We start from the raw sequence: 15,801 nt of genomic DNA, 5'->3' as shown, positions 1-15,801 counted from the left end.
CTCACCACAGCCGTGTGTGTGTGTGGGACCCTAAGGTGGAGGGAGCAAGGCCAGGGCTGGGCGGGCTTCAGGGCTTTCCTCATCTCACTGCCCCAGCGCGGGCTCTTGATGGCCAGACTTTTGTCCCATCAGGGACCGTCCCTGCCTTCCCTGGCCTTGGAGCCAGTCTTCTCCCCAAATTCTGGGCTGGGGCTAAGGTTCTGCTCCTTTCGTGGTGGGCAGGAGGGGCGGTGAGCTCATCCCTGGAAAGGATTAGTCATCAGAGAGACAGGGACAGATCTGGGGGGCAGGACGGAGGACGGGCTCTATGTAAATGAGTCATCTTCCCTCCACCTCCGAGGGCCCGAGCTTCACAGCTGCTCCAGCTCGGGCCCCGGGAGAGATTGGTAAGCGGGAGCTTGCTGGAGGCAGGAGTAGTTAACTGGCTTTTAATAACTCATTTTGCTGAATGATTTCTGGTGAGGAGAGAAAACCTTAATCCCACAGATGAAGCGCGCAGAGGGGGCAGGTTCAATCAGCCCCACTGGCGAGGAAAACAGCGCCGAGGTTCGAAGCTGATTCTTGGGGTCACTTGCCCATCACTCCTAAATTACCGACACTTTCCTAATGTTAAAAATCCCCGACCTGCAGCCTGCGGGTTTCAGCCTTCTTTTCCTAGCCCCTCTGCCCTCTCAGCCATCCCCACACGCCCCCTGCTCTCAGCAAACAAAGATCATCCCAAAGGCCCCCAGAGAACAAGCAAAATTGAACAGGAGAATGGAAGGGTCCGCTTTCTCCATGTGACTTGTGTTTTTCTGTGTTGCCTCTCTGTCCTGAGTCAGGGAGCATCCAGCACGAGCCCAGCCCTGCGCCCGGCTGCGGTGGGAAGGAGCCCAGGGCTGCGCCCTCAGGGAGCTGCCCATCTCGGTTACAATTTAGACAAACCCTCCAGCGGCAGCAAACGTCGCAGCCCACAGTCTCAGCTTTCCCACCACAGGCCCACTCTCTGGCGTCCCCCTCCCCCACTGCCACCCTTGATTTCAGGATTGGAAAAGGTGGTGCCTCCCCCCCCGCCCCCCCCCCCCACCCCGGCGCAGGGACCAGAGACTGAAGCCAGCCCAGAGGGGACGCTGCCACTCACCGGGGACCGCCTAGGACACAGAGGCCTGATGAGACTCAGGGACAGCAAGTTAGCGGTAGAGTCGTCTTAGGTGTGTGTACGGGGGGCTTGTCCTTTCCGCCGAAACTCCTAGTCCTTGGTTCGTGGTTTGCCTGTTCCTTGCTCCACCTTCGGCTCTCCAGCTGCAGTGTGAGGGCTGGGGCCTCGCCCGGGCGTTTCCCAGTTAAGCTTGCTGCTTCTTGAGCTCACCAGGGAGCCACCTCCTCGTTTACTCCTCACAGAAACCTTACGAAGTAGGCGGTCATCAGGCCACTTTTAGGGGGAGAAATAACGTGTCCCCATTGGCCCATCAGCAAGTGGAGGCGCCAGAGCCTGACGCCACAGCCTCTGCTCTCAACTCTCCAAGAAAGCTGATGCTGGCCCTTCCCAAGCCTGCAGGAAGGGAGACTCCCTGAGTTTATCTTCTGCAGCTTGATGTTTCCAGGGTTTGTAAGTCTCTACAAGGCCAGACATGCTGCTGGATGCCAGGCCAAGATGATGGAGAAGCTTCTTGCGGTGTCGGGTGACACCCTCACAGCCACAGTGCTCCTGCAAGTTCAGCCTGAGTACAATGTGGATGGGAGGGTCTCCCAGCCTTGTCCTTCTCCTTCTGCCACAGGTTCATCCACTCCATCGTCAAGAGTTACTAAACGTTGTCTGTGGGCTAGACGCCAAGCTGCACGTGGGAAACAGCCAGGCTGAACCCAGCCCTTTACCCTGGCCCTGTACACAGCGCTCTCCCAGCAGGGCACACCTTTCTCAAGCCCAGGCCTCTACTTCCTCCCTCTCGAAATCCCATCCACCCTACAAGACTGAACACAGATACCTCTTCCTCCATAAGACTCTCCCAGTCTCTGCACCAGGAGAACATCAGCCCTGCTTCTGACCTAAGCTGGTCTGGGGACTAATTTAACTTTCCCAGGTGACTCCATTATGGAGCCAGAGTTACGAACTGCTGCTCCAACCAAAAGCAACCTATGTCTCTTTCTTCTGAACTCCTGTAAGTTTAACTTTCTCCCTTATCACATCGCAAGCTCCCTCCTCTAGTTTCACACCTGGGCTCTGCCACTTGCTTGCTCTGTGATCTGGGCAAGTTATTTAACCTAAGTGTCTTTGTTAAGTGTGACTCAGTTTACTAATCTCACAAATGGGAATGATAATAGTTCCCATTGTAGTTCATCAAATCTAAGACACCATCAATTATAAATGCACCAATAACGTGTACCATTAAGAATTTAGAATGCTGCCAAATAAACCATGTCAAGTCATTGATCGTAAGATGCATCCTGATTTCAGGGCTGTTAAAATTTGAGGAAAAAGGCTGTGACTTAGAATGAATGCTACCCAGTGCCTCACAGAGCTGTGAGGATGGAATATGCATTGATACACATGAAGCTTTGGCACAGTGCCCGGAAATAGTGAGGGCTCAACACGTTTCAGCTATTATTATCCCCTCCGCGTTTCCATTCGTCACTAAAGTTCTTCCAGCCTTCCTTTCATTCCCAGCCCTCCCAAAAGGTTTGGCCAGGCTGGTCAGTTGTCCTCCTCAGGGGAGGGATTTGGAGAAGGATGACATGGGCAGCCTTGAGGTTCCAGGCCTGGGGCTCCAGTCCCAGGGAAGTGTCTCCTCTCAAGCGTCCAGCCCTCCTCCATGGAACGTGGCCTGGAGCTTCCCTTCTTCTCCCCAAGAGTCCGTGTCTCAGCTCCAACCACAGAGCAGCCCGATGGCAGCCCCACCCTCTGCCCACAGCCCACTCCACATCTCCCACTGTTCCCTGTTTGGAGAGGAAGAGGCGCTGGAAGACTAGGCTGCTGGCCTGGCCTTGGGTGGGCAAGGCCCAGTTCTGTGTGACCTTTAGGCTCCTTGATTGCTAAAGTGAGCCTGTTATCCCTCCTCCAGCCAGTCAGGAAGGATCCCGGGAGAGGGCGATGTTAGGAGACGCTCCTCAAAGTAGTGTGCCCAGCAGACAAGTAGGGCCATGGGTAGGGCTGCCAGATTTAGCAGATAAAAATACAGGACTCCCAGTCAAATATGAATTTCAGAAAAACAACGAAGCATTTTTTAGTGTAAATATGGCCCGTGCAATGTTTGGGATGTACTTACATTAAAAATTGATTTGTTTATCTGAAATTCATATTTATTTGGGAGTCCTGTATTTTATCTGATGAGTCTTAATGGGTCCTTTCCCCTCCTCTGCCCACCAACCCCACACCTCAGCCTTCTCACTGTCCCTGATATTTAACTCTCACCCTTGAGATGTTCTTGAAACTTTTATTTTCAGTTATTCAGTCAACAAATAACTATCAGTGCCTAATTTATACATGATTCCCTTGCTCACTGTGGAGAACAGAAAGAAGAAGAAGACTTTATTAAGGGCTTATTAATGTGCTAGGCACTATTCTAAGTGTTTTGCACATATTGACTCAGTTGAGTACAAAAATACAAATATTATCATCTCTACTTTACAGATAAGAAAAATGAGGCACAGAAAGGTCAATTAATTTGCTCAAAGACACACAGCTAGGGAGTAGTGGAGCTAGGATTCAAACCTGAGCAGCCCATATAACCTATGCTTCCAAGTAGCCAATATAATTTGGTCCCTACTCCCAAGGGGTCCCCAATCTCATTGTGGAGACAGGCCCCTGAAGGTAATTAATACTATAAGTCATCTGTGCTTGGTATTTAAAATAAGGTTCACTGGCCAGCTGCAGTGGCCTCACCTGGGACCAGGTTAGAAATTTGGAATTGTGAGCCCCACCCCAGAAGCTAACAAGATCCCCAGGTGGGTCCTAGATAATCGAGTTTGAGAATCACTGCTGCAAACAAGTAGAGTCACAGTCTATTCATTCACTCAGCAGACGTGGCCCAACACCTTCTACATGCCAGGCACTGAAAAGGCATTGCAGTGTTGCAGTGACTTTTTAAAGCGTGGGAAATCCTCGAGAATGTTTTTAAATGCCTCATCCTTAATTCTTCATGAGGATAGAGTATGGCATTTCCCAAATATTACTCTTTGAAATACTCAAGTCACCTGAGGTGACTAAATACATTCGATGGTCAAATTAGTTTGGGGAACGCTGGATAGTGTTAGCATAGCCCTGGTGGTTTCATAAATCACATTAACACGGTGAGTGCTCTAAAAAGTCCCGCAGTAAATAAACGTGTTCCACTTTACTTAAAATTTCTTTTTCTTAATCATGGGCATTCTCTCTACGTCGCATTAAGTCTACTGTCTCATCTTGAGGAACACCCATTGGCAGGTTATATTACAGTTCACAGAGAGGGCTCGCGTCAGGAGGTCGACGTTCTACAGATGAAGAAATAGGGGCTCAGAGGAGTTAGAGTGACTTGCTTCGATCACTTGGCTGATAGAGGCTACAACAGCAGTCAAAGCTTTGAGTTCAAGTCTGATACCATTTCCTTGACCCTGGGATGTTTAACCAGGCCCTTAACCATCGGCACCAGCTGGAGTGTGTTTGGTTGCCTGTCACAGAAGGCTTAGGCAGGAAAAGAGATTTACGGGCTCATGTAACTGGAAGTCCAAGGGTAGGTCAGGCAGCCTGGCCAGTTTGATTGGACAGCTCATTAGGGTTTTCAGGATACTTTGACAGCCTTCTGCAGTGTCAGCTTCATCTAAGGCTGGCTCCTCACGGCCACAGGTGGCCACCAACCACTCCTGGGGCCACCTCCTGCTCCCTCCACACCCAAGGCAGCTCTTAAAAGTGAGAAGCATTTAGGGACTTCCCTCGTGGTCCAGTGGTAAAGAATCTGCCTTCCGGGCTGCCCTGGTGGTGCAGTGGTTGAGAATCTGCCTGCCAGTGCAGGGGACACGGGTTCAAGCCCTGGTTTGGGAAGATCCCACATGCCGCGGAGCAACTAGGCCCGTGAGCCACAACTACTGAGCCTGCGCGTCTGGAGCCTGTGCTCCGCAACAAGAGAGGCTACAATAGTGAGAGGCCCGCGCACCGCGATGAAGAGTGGCCCCTGCTTGCCGCAACTAGAGAAAGCCCTCGCACAGAAACGAAGACCCAACACAGCCAAAAATAAATTAAAAAAAAAAGAATCTGCCTTCCAATGCAGGGGACATGGGTTCTATCCCTGGTCGGGGAACTAAGATCCCACACACCACAGGGCAACTAAGCCCACGGGCCTCAACTAGAGAGAGAAAAAAAAAAAACCCCTGCACGTCACAACTAGAGAGGGAGAAGCCCGCACGGCGCAACGAAAGATCTCTCATGCCTCAATAAACATCCCACGTGCCGCAACTAAGACCCAGTGCAGCCAAAAATAAATAAAATAAAATGAATAAATAAAATAAATAAGTATTTTTTAAAAAGTGAGACGCATTTAACCCAGAAACTATCAGAGAAACTCTCCTCTCATCTGATTGGCCTGAATGGGGTCACATACCCATTCCTGAGCAAGTCTCTGTAGCCATGAAAATGGCCTTCACTGATTGGCTTAGGCCTATCCATCCTTGAGCCAGTCGTGGTAAGGGACTGGATTTTCCTGATTGGCCTAGACTAACGGAGCCCACCCCTGGCAGTTGGGTCAGTTCTCCAAGGGGCCCAGCTGCTACACTTTAGGTTGAGGGGTGGGGTGATGGTTGTTAAGGAGACAGCTGCAATGTCCACAACAAGGGTTTTAGGTCACTTGAAATTTAAACCAACAAATCATCATGATGTATATTTTAAATATCTTACAGTTTTATATGTCAACTGTAACTCAATAAAGCTGAAAATTTTTTTTATTTGAAATTGGGGAGATTCCAACCAGTAGGGTCATCAGGGATACAGCATAATACTGTTTCTTAAAGGAAGGGCTTTAGCCCATTCACATTAGAATCATCAGGGGACATCTGTTAAAATGTAGATTCCTGGGTCCCTCTAAATAAGCCTCTGGGGTGGGACCTGCCTTGGAGTCTGCATTTTAATCACGCACCCCAGTTGCTTGGATCAGCTCTGGTTTACACCTGCTGTCCTGGGGTAATTATTTGCGCTCAAAAGTATCCCAGATTGGATTATAAATTATATTTCCCCTCCGCCAAGTCGATACTTCAGAGCCAGTGGGAAAAAGTCCCCGAGGTGATGAGCTCAGGCTTCCCATCTGGCGCAGTGGAAAGGGCTTCAGGGGCAGCTCAGCCACTTACAAACGGTAACTTGGCTGAGTATCTTCAGTTCCCTTGGCCCACGTCCTTGCCTGCATTGTTGGGGTTGATGATGCGTCCCTCTCAGGGTGGTTGGAGGGACTGGATGAGGGGACATGCGTCCAGTGTCCAGCACAGAGGCTGCCACCCAGGGCCCGATTCAGACCAGTGCTGGTCTCCCCATCTCACTTCCAGGCTCTCGGAGCTGAACTCCGGAGGCCCTGTCACCAGGGCCCCATTTGCGAAGGCGGCACCAGACAGGCTGTGGGAATGAGCTTCACAGCTTTTGTCAAAGTGGCATAATAAAGCCCCCAAGTGTCTGCTCTTTGCAAACTGGGATGGCAGATCAATTGTGGCATAAACAAAATAGAGGCTTGGTGCGAACCCGGGGACAGATTACGCCTGCCTCTGCAGGGTGTGAGTGGGGGAAAGGGGGATTTTCGGGGTGGCTGGGTTTGCCTTTTCTCTGGCTGAAGCGTCAAGGCCCTCTCCAGAGCCAGCCTGGCTCCCCAGAGCCTGGGGGACTGTTCTTCCACCCTGGGAAGCATCCGGCTAGGCAGCAGCACTGGGCACGGACCCTACTGCCCTCAGCAAGAGGCCTGGCCCAGGGGTCTCAGCAGCCCAGAGCTCTGAGCCTCTTGGCGTTGATGGGGCAGGAGGGTAGACCGTGCCCCCTCCGCCCTGCCTCTGGAGCTGAGCCGACGTGGGTCTGTAGGAAAGCAGAGGGAGGTGAAGTGGGCACAGGAGCCAGACCTCAGGAATCGGGGCAGTGAGAGGGACACTCGTGTTGGGTGCCCTCTGTGCTGGACAGAGAACCTCCTGGCCTGCCTGTCCCCTTCATTCTGGGCAGAGAGTGCCACAGCCAGTCAAGCACTTGGCATCATTTTGGGCCTGGAGTCACAGCCATGAGGAGACCTCAGGACAGGTCTGGCCCAGCCTCTGCATGGGGGCAGCAGGGTAAAGCTGTGCCCTGGCCCAGGGCTGAGCCACTGGCAGCAGAGGGGTGGGGAGCTGTGCAAAACCTCTAAGAAGGCAGCCCGGATCCTCTGTGCGGGTGTCTGGTTTTCCACCAGAGCCCTGAGCGCAGCCCGAGGCCTGCCAAACCAGGTCTTCAGGAAGTGTTTGCCGGAAAAAGGAACGAGCAGGTGGATGACGGTGCTCCAGGTGCATATCTGGTGGTGCTGTTGTGCAGAGGCCCTGGCAAAGGCCACAGCCCTGTGGGGAGGGAGCAGCGTGGCTGGAAAAATAAGCCTCATTCTGGGTTCTATCATCCAGGGAGGAGGCAGATCCTTAGCAAGAAACCCAGACTCTAAAGGGGGTGCTGGGGCAGAAGCCAGGAGTCCAAACATGGAGGAGCTTGGAGGAATCCAAAGATGCTCCCCGAGAGTGGAGATGGCGTTTGACTCGGGGGCAGGTCAGGCAGGGGCAGTCCTGTGGGGAGCCCAGCGGGCAGATGAGTCCCCTGCCTGGGGGCAACCGGCTGGACTGTGGGCCACAAGCAGTGGTCCCTTCTGTGCCTCCTCCTGCTGTCCCCAAGCTCTGGGTTGAGTCTGATTTGAATTGCCCCGCTGTCTTAGCTGTGCCACGGGAAGGGGGATGAGTCCACCTTGGTGAAGACATTAAGGGAGGAGCAGTGGCCCCTCTCCCCAGCAACAGTCAGTGGAGAGAGAGCCACAAGAGGAGAGTGGACCCTTGGGGACAGGAGTTGTGACTGAGGGTCAGCCTCCCCCCCCCTCACATGAAAGTGCTCTCCCAGCTGCCAGCCCCCTTGGTTTTCTAAGAGGCATGGAGGCTCTGCGGTGCCCTCGGAAGACAGTCTAGGGTGGCAGAGAGAAGGTGGATGTTAGACACCAGCCAACCTGGGTTTCAGGCTCAGCCCCACCATTTCTGGGCTGTGCGGCCATGGCAACTACTTAGCCCCTTGACCCAAGGTCTCCTCATCTGTTAAACAGGGGTGTGCCTCCCTCACAGGTTGTAGAGATGGAGCAAAACGAGACCTGCGGGGCTGGCACTGTGAGTGGTGGGCCTTTGGAACCAGTTTATTAAATGGGCTGGCACGGGAAATGGCTTTGTCTTCATCTATGGTTTTGAAGAATTCTCCTTTGGATTCCTTAACAACATCTTGGATAGACGCTAGAGTTTTCCAAATAATATTTTTTTAAGTACCACCAGTTTTAAAATTGAGACCCATTCTCAGATGTCCAACCCAATCTAAATCCCATCCTCAAATTCACTTCTTTTTTTTTTTTTTTTTTTTAAATTAATAATTAATTTATTTATGGCTGTGTTGGGTCTTCGTTTCTGTGCGAGGGCTTTCTCTAGTTGTGGCAAGTGGGGGCCACTCTTCATCGCGGTGCGCGGGCCTCTCACCATCGCGGCCTCTCTTGTTGCGGAGCACAGGCTCCAGATGCTCAGGCTCAGTAATTGTGGCTCACGGGCCTAGCTGCTCCGCGGCATGTGGGATCTTCCCAGACCAGGGCTCGAACCCGTGTCCCCTGCATTGGCAGGCAGATTCTCAACCACTGCGCCACCAGGGAAGCCCCTCAAATTCACTTCTAATTAAAGCTCAGCCTCTCCCTCCAGCTCTGACCTGGCCCCCGGCTCAGGGACCTGCAGTGTGGGAGGGGTCATCTGTTTGTTTCCTCTTGGTCTTACATCACTGGTGCCACTATCATCCTTTCTTAGCTTTTGCTGGTGGCATCACAATGCCCACTGCTAGGACAGACATACCCTTTCGTGGAGCTCATATGGGTCTTTGGAGATTTCCCCCCAATACAGGGACCACTGCCCTGCACCTTTCCCTGAGCGGGTGGTGCTCCCTGTGACTACGTCGCATGCTGTCCCCTGCCCTCCGCCCCTCAGGCACCCTTGATCCAGCAGGCAGCCCTCCCGGGCAGAGTCTCTTCAGATGTGGCTGCCGTCTGCAGAGTCTGCTTGACCCATGTCACTCTCCCCCATCCTTGGTGCAAGGTGCCCTGGGAGTATAGACTGCTCCCACTGGTGCCCTCTTCCTGTCCCTGCCTGTGTGGGCTGCTCCGGTCAGCCTCTGACCCAGAGAACTATCCAGCACAGCGTCAGACTCCAGGAGACACCTCTGGCTCTCCCGAAACCCTCACCATGCTCCACTCCAGTGCTCCTGGGTAAGCTTTCAAGTGTCTGCAGCTCAGCCAGCATCCACTGGGAGATGAGCTGCCAGGCTGCCCTTGCTGCAGCCTGACGTTCTCTTCACCATCACCACCACCACCATCTCTAGACCTGCGGGTGCCACAGCACCCCTCCTACTTCAGGACCGTCTCCCATTATCCCTGGATAATTTCTAACCTTTCTGTACAGCCTGGAAGTGGGTAGTAGGGGTTACTAGTCACCAGACCCATTTTGCTATTTTAATCGATATGACAGATGTATCTAAAACTTCTCTTTAGAATGAGGGCTAACATATTACATGTCACTCTTAGCTTTAAGACTTTAGCTGAAAATTCTCAAAAATAGGAAAATCCCATTCAATATCCTCTTAGGCATAGTATTAATATTCCAGGCTCAGGATTTTTCATTTCTTTAGGAATTTAGCCAAGTGATCCCCGTACGAGAGGTGTTGTTTTCCCTTCATGGGTAGCAGCAGTGCTGTGTATGATGGTCTAAGCACCGAGCTAGAAGCCAGGACACATGTATGGCATCTGTCCCCCACAAGCTGTAGGTCATGTCCCCTCTGCCCCTGCTCCCTCACCTATACAGCGAGGGGCAGACCAGAATTAAGGTCCCTCACAGTTCTAATAGTCCAGGCATTTTGAAGTTTTTCTTATCATGACAGTACAAAAAAAATCATAAAACACACAATTTGAAAGTTATTATACAACAAACACCCATGTAACCACCACCCAGATCAACAGAAGATTTCCAGCACCCCAGAGTCCCCCGGGTCCCATTCCAGTCACCACACCCTGCCATCCCCAGAGGAAACCCCAATTCTGACTTTTATCAAAATTACTTCCTCCATTTCCCTTATAATTTTGCCAGCCAAGTATGCATCCCTAAAAAGATACTGTAGCTTGGTTTTGCCTGGCTTTGAATTTTATACAAATGGAATACTTCTTTTGTGTCCAGTTTCTTTTGTTTAACATTCTTTTTGTGAGATTCATTCATGTTGTTGCAAGTAGCAGTGGTTTGTGCTTTTTCTTTGCTGTATAGTATTTCCTTGTATGAACAGACTATGAATTAGGCTGTTGGACACTTGGGTTATCAACCTAGGACTCTTTATAAATATACACACATACAAATACAAACACTCCCACTCCGCGTATAGTCATATCGATTCAGAGCTGATTTCTTCATGAATTCAAGAACTTAAGTTTGGCTTTAAAGTGTAGCAAAATCCCTGTATTGAGTTCCTGGTTACACTGCTAGTTTGGCTTTTTTCACACTCTTACGGCCAAATTCTGAATCTAGGGACATACTCCATCTTCCTCGACAGAGGTATCATTATAAGATTTTCTCCTAACTTGAGTCATTAAGCATAAGATGAAGACAATGTCGGGCAATTGGGCATTTCCTCCAAGGAATCTAGAAAATGATTAGCATACAAGTTTAAGGGATCATTCTGAAAAAAACTTTCCCTGGCCTTTTTAGGGAAATGGTAAGCCACCCCTTTCCCAGAGCTGGCGCCACCCCACTGGTCGGGCATGCATTAAACAGAGATGCCCCTGAACTTCTGCTACAGAGGTGCTGATAGGTGCTACTGTGCCACTCAGACAGATGATGCATTTTCTGCTCAGACTCCAGGCAGCAGTAGATCTTCATGCTAAGGGATTACATCCCCTCCCATAACCAGAGGCAGGCAGCATGGGTCCCACAAGGACATCACAACCAGCAGCTGGCTGAGAGCTCAGGCTGGAGGAGCAGAGCCTCCACTCTGCACTGCCCTGGATGACATGGGCCGAGCATCCTGGCGGGAAGCCAAGCCTTCTGCAGAAATCAGTTGATAGAGAAGCTCCCTTAAAGACTGTGCTTTGAACGAATGGGTAAATTAAGACTTAATTACAAGAGTCAAAGCACTGAGCAGCTGCCCTGGCACAGAGCAGACCTCTCAGGATAAAAGCCACTCCAGACACACGGCAGCACAGAACCCAGCGGGGCCAAAACCTTTCCCTTGGCTACAAGTGTGAGCAAGGGTGATGGTGGTCCTTGGGTGAGAAGGAGCTGATGTCCAGTGGCAGAGCCACGCTTACTCGCTGAAGGTTGTGGACTCACTCTCAAACAATCCATTTGTCCGTTTCATAAACCCCTTTTCAGAGACCATCAAATATAGCTACCTGGACTGAACACACCCTACCTGGTCCCCAGCAATCCTATAAAATGAAGCCTTTATGGAAGTCTGTCCTAACAAGGCCCAGGTGTGTCACTGGTACATTAAAAAAACAATTTGAGGGATGGGAGACCAGGTGACACTTGCTCGGTTTGTGGGCATCACGGTAGTTTGCATCTGTGCAGTGGTTTCTGTTTTGTGTGTCCTGATGGGTCCGTCCTAGTGACCATCTTGCCTCACCCATGTTGATTTATAGATCCCCCCCCCAGACGAGGGGCCATGTCTCCTCCATCAGTTTAGGGGTTGCCCAGATTAGGAACCATATCTAGTGCCACCAAGGGAGAGAAATGTCTAAATACCACTTGAGCGATGCCACTCAGCATAGGAGCCATGTCAGCACCTGCAGATGCCTGCCCCGCGCAGGGTGGGGACCACCTGCTCAGCCAGGACCTCGCTGACCCCTGCTCTGGTCTCCACAGGTTTCGGCATGACCACCCCCGCGACGGTGGGCGGGAAGGCCTTCCTCATCGCCTACGGGCTGTTCGGCTGTGCCGGCACCATCCTGTTCTTCAACCTCTTCCTGGAGCGCATCATCTCGCTGCTGGCCTTCATCATGCGCGCCTGCCGGGAGCGCCAGCTGCGCCGCAGCGGCCTGCTGCCCGCCACCTTCCGCCGCGGCTCGGCGCTCTCGGAAGCCGACTGCCTGGCGGGCTGGAAGCCCTCGGTGTACCACGTGCTGCTGATCCTGGGTCTGTTCGCCGTGCTGCTGTCTTGCTGCGCCTCGGCCATGTACACCAGCGTGGAGGGCTGGGACTACGTGGACTCGCTCTACTTCTGCTTCGTCACCTTCAGCACCATCGGCTTCGGGGACCTGGTGAGCAGCCAGCACGCCGCCTACCGGAACCAGGGGCTCTACCGCCTGGGCAACTTCCTCTTCATCCTGCTCGGCGTGTGCTGCATCTACTCGCTCTTCAACGTCATCTCCATCCTCATCAAGCAGGTGCTCAACTGGATGCTGCGCAAGCTGAGCTGCCGCTGCTGCGCGCGCTGCTGCCCGGCGCCCGGCGCGCCCCTGGCCCGGCGCAACGCCATCACCCCGGGCTCCCGGCTGCGCCGCCGCCTGGCCGCGCTCGGCGCCGACCCCGCGGCCCGCGACAGCGACGCCGAGGGCCGCCGCCTGTCGGGCGAGCTCATCTCCATGCGCGACCTCACGGCCTCCAACAAGGTGTCGCTGGCGCTGCTGCAGAAGCAGCTGTCCGAGACGGCCAACGGCTACCCGCGCAGCGTGTGCGTCAACACGCGCCAGAACGGCTTCTCGGGCGGCGTGGGCGCGCTGGGCATCATGAACAACCGCCTGGCCGAGACCAGCGCCTCCAGGTAGACGCGTGCCTCGCGGCGCCACGGACCCTCACCAGGCTGGGGTGCAGCCGGGCGGCGTTTGCTTTCCTTCTCTCAGACGCTGGCGCTTTCTTAACCTTTATCCAATAAAATGAAACCAAAAAAAAAAAAAAAATTTTTTTTAAAGAAATACTATTTGGCCAGGCCTGATGTTATCAAGGGCAGGTTTGGGGGGAGCCTGTTTTCCTTATGGGCTCCCTCTCGGAGAACTGTGGTCCCCGGCAGATTCTCCTCCAGGGAGAGAAAAAGTGGCACCCCAGACCCTCGCCCGGTGCACACGGCAGTGAGAAGAGTGCCACCCCTGGGTTTTGCAGACTGGCACTAAACCCCGTCTCGATGCACGTAAGCAGCTGGCAACCCCAAAGCATATGGTGCAACTTTTCATGGCTCTGAATTACCTCCGCAGCATTTAGAATCCTGGCCCAGCCCAGCAGCTTCCTTCTGGTCGTCAGAAGTGATATAGTCACAGTTATGACAGGTGGGGATGGGGAGAGCCATATGTTGCCTCCTGATGTATATATATAGTACAGCCGCTACACACAGAGAATGGCGTAGTATTATGCAATGGGATGAAACATAGCACCAACTTGCGGACTGTGGCATTTCCCAGAGATTTGGGGATTGCAGTGGTAAGGGGCTTGGCAGGCCTTTCTCAGCCTGGAGTTAGTCCACTTAGCACAGCACACAGGGCAACTCCTTTTAAAGAGGGAAAGCCTGGAGTGGCCTGCAGGGCCAGGAGCACTCAGGCTGCAGGAGCCCAGCTCCGCTTCAGCTGGCTGATCTCTGAGGCTCAGGGCACATCTCTGAATCCCCTCAACGCTCCTTCCTTTCACCAGCATCATCCACGGGAATGCTTTTCGTTATTAACCAGGACTGTCTGAGTCTTCTCAGACAAGATTTTTCTTTGTTGGTGTGGATTTTTTTATCTTTTTTTCCCTTTTAGACAGCCTGAGGGTACAGAGCGCGGTACCCCCTCCAGCTGCCCCTCCTCTGCATCAGGGCTCTGCCAGCTACACTGGTGGGCACCAGGGCCTGCAGCACCAGGAACCAAAGCAGTCATCCTGCAAGTGTCAGAGAATTTGACTCCAGAGCCCATGATGTGTTTGGGACACATCCCATTCTACACCCTGTTTGGCCCCCACTAATATTCAAGTGAATGTGTTTTTTCTACACACACAGTCTGTATTGGAGGTGGAGGAAGGCAGGAGGGAGAGAGCTGGTGGATGGAAGCAATTTTAGGATTAAAGTTTTGCTCTGGATGATCCTCAAGGTGAAGGACAGTTTCTCCCAGACTCACCCTCTACCTCATAGGAGGTCACTGACCTGGAGGAAGGCCAGATACCCAGCCTTCATTGAAGAGATGGGGGTCTTGGACTGTAAAGGAACAATACTCTTTTGGCCCATTTTTTCTCATCCAAAAAGATGACGATCCCAAGGACAAATACCAGAGTCTAGTCAGACACGGTGTGACCCACCAATATATATAGAGCTTCTGACAGGAAGTCTTAGGAAAGCACCAGGACACCTCACACCGTCTGCCTGAGAAGCATCAAAAGCCGTAAAATCTCCCTCCCTGGCAGTGAAGGAAGCATATGTGCCTAGAACACTCAGACACACACACACACACACACACACACACACACACACACACACACACACACACACACACAGCATTAAGAGTCATACTTGAATGTCAGCCTCCCCTCGCCCCTTCCAGTTCATGGCAGGAAGGAAAAAACAAGTTAAGATCTGAGTAACTCTCCAGCTACTTTGAGTAACTTCTTTTTTGCGGGGTGAGGGATAATTTCTAATTTGGATTGGGATTGGTTTTTAAACACAGACTGTAAGCTGGGGGTGAAGCCAGTGAGGAGGAGCTGGCCAGGACAGAAGTCAGTCTTGCCAGTTCCTGAAGGGTAGGCTTCCAGAGAGCCACGCTTCCAGGATGCACTGTGACGTCAGCCAGGCCAGCTCCATGAGCCTCCCCAACACTGCCACCCTTCCCCCATCTGAGCAACGGCTGCGGTCACACTGTGCTCAGAGAGGCACGCATTGTTTAGGGCAGAGTCCTCTAACAGAACCTAGAAATGAAGTATCAGGTTTATCCCTTTAAAAGAAGGAAAGATTAAAAGGCATCCAGTTAGAGGTGTCACCTAGGCAACAGGAAATAATCTGGGGATCTGAGCTATCCAGAGGGGAAAGTAGACATCCCCATGACAGAGCCATCTAGACCATGAGGACTTAATAGCAGGCAAAATAGCAGCCAACCCAGAGAAAGTGAGCCCCAGGAAGAGAACAGGAGGCTTAAGACACAGTCATCATGGCTCCTTGAGCTAGACGGGCCAAAAAGGCATCCGGGCAATCTACTGACTGGCGCGCAGGACTGCAAAGAATCCCATCCCCACAGGCGGGAACAGGACCTGCCTCCAGAGTAGGAAAGCTCATAACCTTCCTTGGCAGTCTTCTCTGTCACCACTGCTTCCTAAAGTCTATTCTGAGTTGCTCATGCTGCAGCCTTAGCTGTTTTCACTTCTTTTCCTATGCTTTAGCTTTGGAAGGAGGCAATTGCAGGCAGCTTGAGCACGCTGCTGAAGGAATCGAAAGCATGGTTCAAGGGAGCTAGGAAAGGGACCCTTCCTGCTCAGCAACCTCCCAGAGAAACACCAGTCCTCCAGTGTACAATGGTAGCTCAGGACTCAGTGGTATGCACGTATTTTTGTCCATGTTCCCCTGGTTCCCCCCTACCGCCACCCTTTTCAATCATCATTGTCCTTTACCTCAGGCCAAAGGGCTCAGTGCCCCAGATGCCAGGAGCTGCTGGG

General features: G+C 52.3%; 1 protein-coding gene across 1 annotated transcript in view; it reads left to right on the top strand.

The window, feature by feature from the left end:
• The window catches only part of KCNK12 (potassium two pore domain channel subfamily K member 12), a 56,554-nt gene extending 43,504 nt beyond the window's left edge, over positions 1 to 13,050 (top strand). Inside the window, exon 2 of the mRNA XM_068564011.1 lies at positions 12,064 to 13,050. Coding sequence (XP_068420112.1) covers positions 12,064 to 12,965 — 902 coding nt within the window. The 3' untranslated portion in view covers positions 12,966 to 13,050. The remainder of the gene's footprint in view (positions 1 to 12,063) is intronic.
• The last annotated feature ends 2,751 nt before the right edge of the window (positions 13,051 to 15,801 follow it).

Source organism: Eschrichtius robustus, chromosome 15 (genome assembly GCF_028021215.1).
Source record: "Eschrichtius robustus isolate mEscRob2 chromosome 15, mEscRob2.pri, whole genome shotgun sequence".
Lineage (NCBI taxonomy): Eukaryota > Metazoa > Chordata > Mammalia > Artiodactyla > Eschrichtiidae > Eschrichtius > Eschrichtius robustus.
This window is presented reverse-complemented; position numbering and strand designations above follow the sequence as displayed.